Source organism: Macrobrachium rosenbergii, chromosome 9, assembly GCF_040412425.1.
Source record: "Macrobrachium rosenbergii isolate ZJJX-2024 chromosome 9, ASM4041242v1, whole genome shotgun sequence".
Classification (NCBI taxonomy): domain Eukaryota; kingdom Metazoa; phylum Arthropoda; class Malacostraca; order Decapoda; family Palaemonidae; genus Macrobrachium; species Macrobrachium rosenbergii.
The window spans coordinates 12737662-12747661 of NC_089749.1; the positions used below are offsets into that span (position 1 = coordinate 12737662).

At 36.8% G+C, this 10000-nt stretch overlaps 1 protein-coding gene across 1 annotated transcript in view; it reads left to right on the plus strand.

The window, feature by feature from the left end:
* Ten-a (tenascin accessory) overlaps positions 1-10000 on the plus strand; it is a 1082171-nt gene that overhangs the window by 825541 nt on the left and 246630 nt on the right. The window contains 2 exon segments of the mRNA XM_067108410.1: positions 3116-3281; positions 6177-6315. Of these exon segments, the coding sequence (XP_066964511.1) occupies positions 3116-3281; positions 6177-6315 (305 nt within the window).

The window sequence follows — 10000 nt, forward strand, 5'->3', positions numbered from 1 at the left end:
ACTTAGAATAGAATTTCCATAGGTGAAATAAAAAGTATGATAAAGAGAATACTCTCTCTCTCTCTCTCTCTCTCTCTCTCTCTCTCTCTCTCTCTCTCTCTTAGCTTTTGGGTTGAGGATTGTGAACGCAGGATAGAATTTCCATAAGGTGAAATAGGAAGCAAGATAAAGAGAATACTCTCTCCAAGTGGCCAGGCTCTCTCTCTCTCTCTCTCTCTCTCTCTCTCTCTCTCTCTCTCTCTCTCTCTCTCTCTCTCTCTCGTGGGTTGTGAGCCACCTGACGGGATAAGAGGGCAAGACACCCCTGACCCCTTATACACAGCCTCAATTCCTCGAGCAGATGGAAAGAGATTCTCTCTCTCTCTCTCTCTCTCTCTCTCTCTCTCTCTCTCTCTCTCTCTCTCTCTCTCTCTCTCTCTCTCTGTGCTCTCCACATAAAGGGGAAATCTCCCTTACTCTACTAGTCTTCCCCATAAAGGGGAAATCTTCCCCTCGAAGGGTTCTTTGTGTTATTCACTCGACACTTTTACCAAATTGGAAAAATCCGTTTTGATCGTGTTCGCTTTATGCAACAAAAGACCTCCTTTTTAATGGTCTGCGGTGGCGGAAGAAGTGATTCTCTCTCTCTCTATCTCTCTATGTCTTTCGTATACATACGTACACACATATATACACATATATATACATATACACATATATATATATATATATATATATATATATATATATATATATATATATATATATATATATATATATATATTTGTATTGCAAAGTGATTTGGCATCACTTTACAAAGAAGATGAGAATCAGTTGGAAGGAGAGAGAGATTGATTTTATATCCGTTCCTTCTTTACTTTTATGTGTATTTGCATCAGTTCTCTCGTACCTTACATTTCATGAAAAAATTATTTTCATGGTGATTTTAGTCTCTCTCATATCATTTTTTTATCTGTTAGTTTTCTCACTATCATTTATCTCTCTTGAAATTTATTTATCTCAGTAAAATTCCATCTAACTCACGCTTATCATTCTCTCTCTACGTAATAGTTCTCCAGCTTGAAATTTATTTCTCTCACTAGAATTTTATCTCGCTAGAATTTTATCTCACTGTAGCATTCTCTCAGTCATATTAATTTTTCTCCCACGCATAAACTCTCTCTCTCTCTCTCTCTCTCTCTCTCTCTCTCTCTCTCTCTCTCTCTCTCTCTCTCTCTCTAGTATTATTTATTTTATGTAGTAGTTCTCTCTCATTTTGAAATTTAATTCTCTCTCTAGAATATTTATCTCACTGTAGCATTTCTCTCTCATTCATATTAATTTTTCTCCTAAATTTATTTCTCATAATTCTTTCATTCTCATTCATATTAATTCTTCTCTCTAAACTTTCTCTCTCTCTCTCTCTCTCTCTCTCTCTCTCTCTCTCTCTCTCTCTCTCTCTCGTATTATTTATTTTATCTAGTAGTTCTCTCGCTTGAAATTTATTTCTCCCACTAGAATTTTATCTCACTTGAGCTCTCTCATTCATATTAATTTTTCTCCCATAAATTTCTCAATTTTTCTCTCTCTCTCTCTCTCTCTCATGAACTCTCTCTATTTCTCTCACTAGAATTTTATCTCACTTTAGCTCTCTCTCTCTCTCTCTCTCTCTCTCTCTCTCTCTCTCTCTCTTCTTCTTCTTCTTCTTCTTCTTCTTCTTCTTCTTCTTCTTCCCTCTCATGGCGGCTGGGTCTTGTTCTCCATCTTCCCTCAATCAGTGCAAAGTAACACCAGCATGTTGGAGCCCATCGAGCCGTGACCGAGCTCTCGCCTAAGTTTCTGTTGGAGAAAGAGGAGGAGATCCTCCCCCAGCATTCTCTCTCCATCCATGGATGAGGGAGAAAGGGGGAGGGAGGGGGGGAGAGGTAACTCAACCACCACCATCACCACGTTTCAGTGTTTAACGGTCTCATAATACTGAAGCGAGTTTGGGCCGGTTGAGTAAATATGATTTCCGACCGACGCCAAACTTCGACGCCGTAGAGTTTTGGCCGAGAGTTTTGTTGTGGGGGGAACCTTTCCCTTCTCACCCTTCCCCAACTTCCCCTCGCCATCCCTTCTTATCCATCCCCTTCCTATTCTATTCCTCTCTCCCCTTCCCCTTTCTCTACCTATTTTCCTACCATTGAAGTACGTCATAGTTCGCTCGCTATTATGTGTTTTTATTTATATTTCTTCTGGGATTTTTTGAAAATCTTGTTTTTTCAGATTTATGTAAATTATTCAGATTGAATACACGTATAGTACAGCCAAATTATGAAAGTTTACCCAATCATCATTAAGAAAGAATCTTTAATGTGTTTTAAACTTTTATCTTATTGCAAAATGGAGGAATTTTCCGAGCATGTAGTAGTAATATATTATATATATATATATATATATATATATATATATATATATATATATATATATATATATATATATATATATATATTTGAATGAAATCGCTCTCTAGAGTCAGTCGTTTTAAAAGGAAATGGCTGTTTATACAAAACGATGCTCACACACACACACACACACACGAACATAATGTTACGCGTATTATCGTCAGTACACCTCACGCGGTGCACTGTAGGCAATATTTAAGGTTCTTTGCAGCGTCTCTTCGGCCCCTAGATGCAACCCCTTTCATTTCTTTTTATTGCACCTCCGTTCATATTCTCTTTCTTCCATCTTACTTTCCACCCTCTCCTAACAGTTATTGAGACATTATTTTAAGAGCTGGATGACCAATTAGGTCCCAGCGCTTGGCCTTTTACCTAAAGTTTATAGTCCAATAATAATAATAATAATAATATTATTATTATTATTATTATTATTATTATTATTATTATTATTATTATTATAACAAAAGTCTTCAAAGGTGAAAAGTTGATATCAGACCACCTGTAATAATAATAATAATAATAATAATAATAATAATAATAATAATAAAGCCGTGAAAGGTGCAAATATATAATCATCATCATCATCATCATCATCATCATCATCATCTAATCCGTCGGGCCAGCCGTGAAAGGTGACAAAACTAAGCGATATCGGACCAATCTCTAATGATTTTTCTCTCTCATTTCAGCTTATTCGCCCCCGCTGACCACCTCGCTAGCCAGGGCACCGAAAACGGACGCAGGCACCACCGAACTGACCCGCCTGCGTGACCTGAACAGAAGATACGTCAACAAAATCGCCCCCAAGAGTTACTGGAATGCCCAGTTCGAGGTCAAACAGCCCACCTTCATGAGGTACGAGCTCTGGACTTTAGGTTTTGTTTGTGTTAATTATTCATCTGTCGAAAGAGGTCGATGTAAGGTTCTTTGCAGCGTCCCTTTCTTTAGGCCCCTAGCTGCAGCCCCTTTCATTCCTTTAACTCTACCTCCGTCCGTATTCCCTTTCTTCCGACTTACTTTCCTTGACTGTGCAACTGCGAGGTTTTCCTCCTGTTACACCTTTCAAACCCTCTTACTGTCAATTTCCTCTTCAGCTCTGAATGACCTCGTAGGTCCCAGCGGTTGGCCTCTGGCCTAAATTCTGTATTTTATCCCAGAGTTCAGTATGCTTCTGTGTTTGTTTGTTCATTCGTTTGTTTCTTTGTTTGTTTTGAGTACAAAATAAACAAAGCACTTGATGGTCGACTGTAAGAAAATAATGCGGAAGGATTTGGTTAGATTTTGAGAGGGATCCATACTGTTTAGTTCAGTTCAGGTCAGATCTGTGCAACGGCACACCCATCCCCAGGTGCATTTCCAGGATGTAAATTTATTTGTTTATTTATTTATTCACTAATTTGTTTATTTATTTATTTATTTTTTGTTGCTTTAGGGGTACAAGATTATCATCAAACAACCAACCTTTATGGACTGTTGGAGAATTATGCTTTTTTGAGAGTTTGTTTTTCTTGAAGCATCTTATTTTTTTTCCTTTAGAAGCAAATACGTTCGTAGTTTGAGGTATTCGGAGCTTTGTATTCTTTTAAACTAGGTTCTCTGACAAACTTGTATTTATTTTACTAAAACATTTTCATGATGCGTGGCCTATTTAAAAATAGGCTTTTATTTTGTCAAATGTGATTTTTTTTTCAAGTATTTGACTTTCAAAAGGCAGGATAGTAATTTAATGTGGATATTTATTCATTTTTTAAAAATACAATCCTTCATGTATAAGATTAAAAAAATGTTTCAGTTTCTTAGGTGTTATTAGTTTATTTTTATATGTACATTTTATGTTGATTGTAGCTCAGATGCTGTGTATCTTTTGAGAAAACATTCACTTGATTTACATACTTTATGTTAAGTAACAGTATTTTAGACTAAGTGTGGCACAAATAAGAGAGAGAGAGAGAGAGAGAGAGAGAGAGAGAGAGAGAGAGAGAGAGAGAGAGAGGTGGTAATGAATCGAAAGTGACTAAAATTACAAAATTGGGCATAGCAGATTTAAGAATGGGGGTATAACATTTTCTACAATTCACCCATGTTTATATTCAAGCGAGCAAACTGGCAAGTTTACCTGAAAGGGCTCCCATCACAGTTTTATTTTATATAGAATACTTTTATTATTTAACTGCTATTGTTCCTTGTCACTTTGGCCCATTCTGGTTCATTTTTAGGGCGTTGTTTATGACCAATATTTCACAGAACATTCGCGTTTTACTGTCCTCTCTCAAAATACGTCACTGCTCTGAATTCTTCTTTTATTTTTTATTATTTCAAGACATACATCGTTGTGACATTTCCTGGAAGGTGCAATTAAACGCCAGTTCTTTATGGAACCGTCCGTTTCCGATATTTTGTACGCATTTTATAATACGCCTAAACCGTGTATCAATTTCACACGGGGATTTTTTTACATGAACATACGTGGCTGGAAACGTATTGCCCGGGATGGTATGTTTTCAAATTTGCCTTTATAGTTATGTAAGTATCGTCCTGGTTTACGATTATTGCTTTTATATATATATATTTTTTTTTACTTAGATGCATATTCTAGACTTAGTTATGTGGGTTGTTATTTTTTAGGGCCATAGTTTTGTTTGAATCAGTAAATCATTCAAGAATTTTATTTGTAACTCTTGCAATATATCTGATATGCAGATACATGGGTCAGTTCCAATATTTAAGTAGGCAACAAGTGTACATTCATTAAAATAATGTATATGTTGATTGTGTTTGTTATTATACATGTGATTTGGCATATGAATGTTTTTTTTTTTCGGGCCAAATCAATTAGTGGTTCTTGAAAGGATGTTCTATTTTTATTTATTTATTTATTTATTTTTTTGCAAAGTCAGTTAGTGGGGCTTGCAAGCATATTCTGTTTTTTGAAACGAAGTCAATCAGTGGTTCTTGAAAGCACCTTCTTTTTTTAAGCCAAGTCAATCAGTATACATGAAAGCATATTTTATATTTTTAAGCAAAGTCAATCAGTATTCTTGCAAGGATATTCTATTTTTGTTAAGCCAAGTCAATCAGTGATTCGTGAAAGCATATTTTATATTTTTAAGCCAATCAATCAGTATTTTTGAAAGCATTTTTTATATTTTTAAGCCAAGTCAGTCAGTATTCTTGAAAGTGTATATTTTATATTTTTAAACCAAGTCAATCAGTATTCTTGGAAGCATATTTTATATTTCTAAGCCAAGTCAGTCAGTAGTTTTTGGGTGCATTTTCTATTTTTTTTTACGTCAAGGCAATCAATGTTCTTGAAGCATATTCTATTTTTTGTATCTTAAGCACAAGCGTTTCTGGAAGTATATTTATTTTTAAGCCAAGTCAGTCAAAGTGATTCTGAAAAGAATATTCTATTGTTAGCCAAGTCAATCAGTATTCTTGAAGCATATTTTATATTTTGCCGTCAATCAGTATTCTGGAAGCATATTTTTGTATTTTTAAGCCAAGTTAATCAGTATTTTAAAAGATTTTTTTATATTTTTATGCCAGTTCAATCAATGGATCTTGCAAGCATATTTTATTTTGAAGTCAAGTCAGTCAGTGGTTCTTGCGAGCATATTCTTCCCGTAAACTGAACCCATTACCATACTGATGACATACAGTTTTACTGTGAGGAATTTGCCCCAGCCAAACAAACCGATAAACGTACAGTGTATCAATGCCTAATGCATGACCTTTCACCTCACAAAACAGGTTCAACCTGACGGTGCCCCGAAGCGCCCACTTGGCCATCTTCGGGAGGAGGAACGTCGCGCCATCCATCACCCAGTACGACTTCGTCGAGTTCATGAAAGGCGGACGGTTGGGGAGAACGAAAAGAGAAGCTCCCTGGGTGAGTAGTGGTGCGATTTGTAGGTTTTTACAGGTCGGAGTTTTTCGATCACGGGAATGTGGTCTTTATTTTGAACACTCCTTTATTAAACTTATACTCTTGATAATTCTGGTGTGATCTCTATTTTGGACTCTGCTTTTGTCAGACCTGCATTCATGATCGTTCTGGTGTGATCTTTATCAGATTTGTATTCTTGATCATTTAGGTGTGATGTTTATTTTGGCTTCCTCTGCCTTTATCCAACGTATACCCTTGATCATTCAGATATGATTTTTATCAGACTTGTGCTCTTGATCAATCAGGTGTGATCTTAATTTGGGACTCTGCCCTTTATCAGACTTATACTCTTGACCATTCAGTCAATCTCTTGACTCTTGATCACTGGAATGTGATCTGTGGTTTGGACTCTGCCTTTGTCAGACATATGCTGTTGATCATTCAGATTTGATCTTTATTTTGGGCTCTGCCTTTATCAAACTTGAACTCTTGATCATTCAGATGTAATCTTTATTTTGGCTTCTGTTACCTCAAATTAAACTTAAACTCTTGATCATTCAGATGCGATCTTTATTTTGGAATCTGCCTTGATCAAACTTAAACTCTTGATCATTCAGATGCGATCTTTATTTTGAACTCTCCTTTACCAAACTTGTTGTACTCTTGATCATTATTTTGATCTTTATTTTGGCTTCCTCTGCCCCTGGTCAAACTCAAGCTTTTGGGTCGTTTAAATGTAGTCCTATTTTGACCAACTTAACCTGTTCAGATACCAAAGAAGACCCACAAAATTCTTGACAAATTTCTCTGAGCTGTCGAGGAAAAACAAAAAAAAACTGAATTATCATAAAATCCCTTATTATAAAAATCTAAATACGACAGTTGTTAACGTGAAATCTTTTGATGATGGAAATATGATTTTAACATGGTCTCGTGCATTTTTAATCACTTGATTTGAATAATTCAGATTTCTTGATACAGTAAAGCGCGGAATTCTGAAATACTTTTCCTTCTCCTAGACCTTTTTAGAATCAAACTAATTTCCTACTAGATAGGTCGTATAGCAAGGGTAATGTCTATACGTCCTAAGATTTTTTTAGTATATACTAATCAGATACCATACCAATTACAAACACAATTCACCTAGACCTTTTTAGTCAGACAAATACCTTAAACATCATATGCCAATGTCTTTACGCCCTAAGATTTTATTTACTATTATTTATGAGTCAAATACCAGACCAGTTACAAATACAATTCACCCAAATCTTGTTAATCAGATTAATACCTAAATAGGTCTTTTTTATAATTTCGTATTACATAGCTAATGTCTTTCCGCCCCAAGTTTTGATTTATTAGTATTTGTTAGTCAGATACTAGACAATTCCAAATACATTTCACCTAGACCTTTTAAATCAGACAGATGCCTTAGACAGGTAGTTTTTATACCTTCGCATCATATGGCCAATGCCTTTACGCCCTAAGGTTTTATTTATCATTATTCATGAGTCAAATACCAGGCCAGTTATAAACACAACTCTTGTCATTCATAAACGCCTGCTCATTCCCAGTGACCTTAGGACCCTCTTTTATTATATTAAAGCACACTTACGTACGAGTGCTCACAGCTTTTGAGTGACCATTCAAATGTCTTTTTCTTTCAATTCGAGCACTCTTACGCACACGCGTGCTTGTGCGCGCGCGGCCTCTCACTCGCCCTTTTATCCACCAGGCGCGCGCGCGTGTGCATTCGGCCCGCGCGCCGTTTTATTTCTCTCACGCAAGACTACACCTCAGGAGGCCTTCCCATTCATCCGCCCGAAAGGTGCACCCATGCAAAATATTCGAGGAAGCTTCGACAGAGACAGAGAGAGAGAGAGAGAGAGAGAGAGAGAGAGAGAGAGAGAGAGAGAACATATTTTTAACGCGTCCGAGTGTGATCTCTAGCGTGAGCGCTCCTGCGCGCTTTTCCGTGAACGGCTATGTTCACGAGGTTTCTGTCCTGTTGGAGAGAGAGAGAGAGAGATTTTTTAAAACTCTCTGTTGGCAACACGTATGCAATTGATCTTTCAGCAGAGTGCGAACTTTAGATCAACATGAGAGAGAGAATTCAAAATTGTATGCGGCAGGCATGGAATTGATCTTTCAACACAAGATAAACTCTTGGTGAAAAAAATGTGCAAGAGAGAGAGAGAGAGAGAGAGAGAGAGAGCGGGAGAATGCAAAACTCTCGGTGTGCAAAACGTATGCAATTAATCTTTCAACACAAGACGAACTCTTGATAAACAAGTGCATGTGTGTGTGAGAGAGAGAGAGAGAGAGAGAGAGAGAGAGAGAGAGAAATTCAAAACACACTGTATATGAAACGCATGCAATGATCTTCCAAGACAATGCGAACTGTTGATAAAAAAAGTGTGAGAGAGAGAGAGAGAGAGACAGACAGACAGACAGAGACAAATTCAAAACACACTAGGCCTATATGCAACACGCACGCAATTGATCTCCCAAGACAATACGAACTCTTGATAAAAAAAATGTGTGAGAGAGAGAGAGAGAGAGAGAGAGAGAGAGAGAGAGAGTCACCCGTGCAATCAACGTGCAAATTGCTCTTTAAAAGTAAGGCACATGTACTCTCTGCAGGTGGGGAAAAATTACCCCACTCATGGAACAGGAAACGCTGAGATTTTTTGCAAAATATTGCAGGCCAGCTGCTATTGGTAGGCTGCTAAAAATATAAACCTTTTTCCTCTGTAGAATTAATGTTCCTTGAAAAATAAAAAGCTAAAAGTGGTATTAAACAAACCAACTCCTTATTAGGGTGGGTGATATTGGCTTGCTACTTCCTTTTTAATGTCACTCATTGTTATTCTTGGTGCTTCTTCCTTTTAGTTTTCTATAAAAGAAAACTATTTGCGCCGGCTTTGTCTGTCCGTCCGCACTTTATTCTGTCTGCTGTCCGTCTCAGAGCTTTAAAACTACTGAGGTTAGAGGGGCCAAATTGCATGTAGATCATCCACTGTCTAGTCATCAAACATACCAAATTGCAGCCCTAGCCTCAGTAGTTTTTATTTTTATTTAAGGTTAAAGTTAGCCACAATCGTGCTTCAGGCAACGATATACTGTAGGATACCCACCACCGTGCCGTGGTTAAAGTTTCATGGGCCGCGGCCCATACAGCATTGTACCGAGACCACCGAAAGATAAATCTGTTTTCGGTGGCCTTGATTATACGCTTACAGAAAACTCGATTGCGCCGAAGAAACATCGGCGCATTTTTTATTTGTTTAATGTCACTCCCTGCTATCCTTGGTGGGTATTTCCTCGCTTCATTTTGCTTTTACTTGTGGTATTCAGTTTCCCTAACTCTACCCTGCGGTGCCCCATCTCCACATTACACCGTCATTTAGTTAAGAGATACTTAAACCCAGTATTAATCATGTTTCTTCACAGTATTGAAATATGTCATATTATTAATATTATTTTCATTGAAACAAATCTCAGTATTATTTGTCACCTTATTAAGATTATTATTGTAATAATACAAGTCTCAGTGTGATTTGTCATCTTCTTACTATTATTATTATTATTGGAATACAAGTCTCAGTGTGATTTGTCATCTTGTTATTATTATTATTATTATTGGAATACAAGTCTCAGTGTGATTTGTCATCTTGTTATTATTGTTATT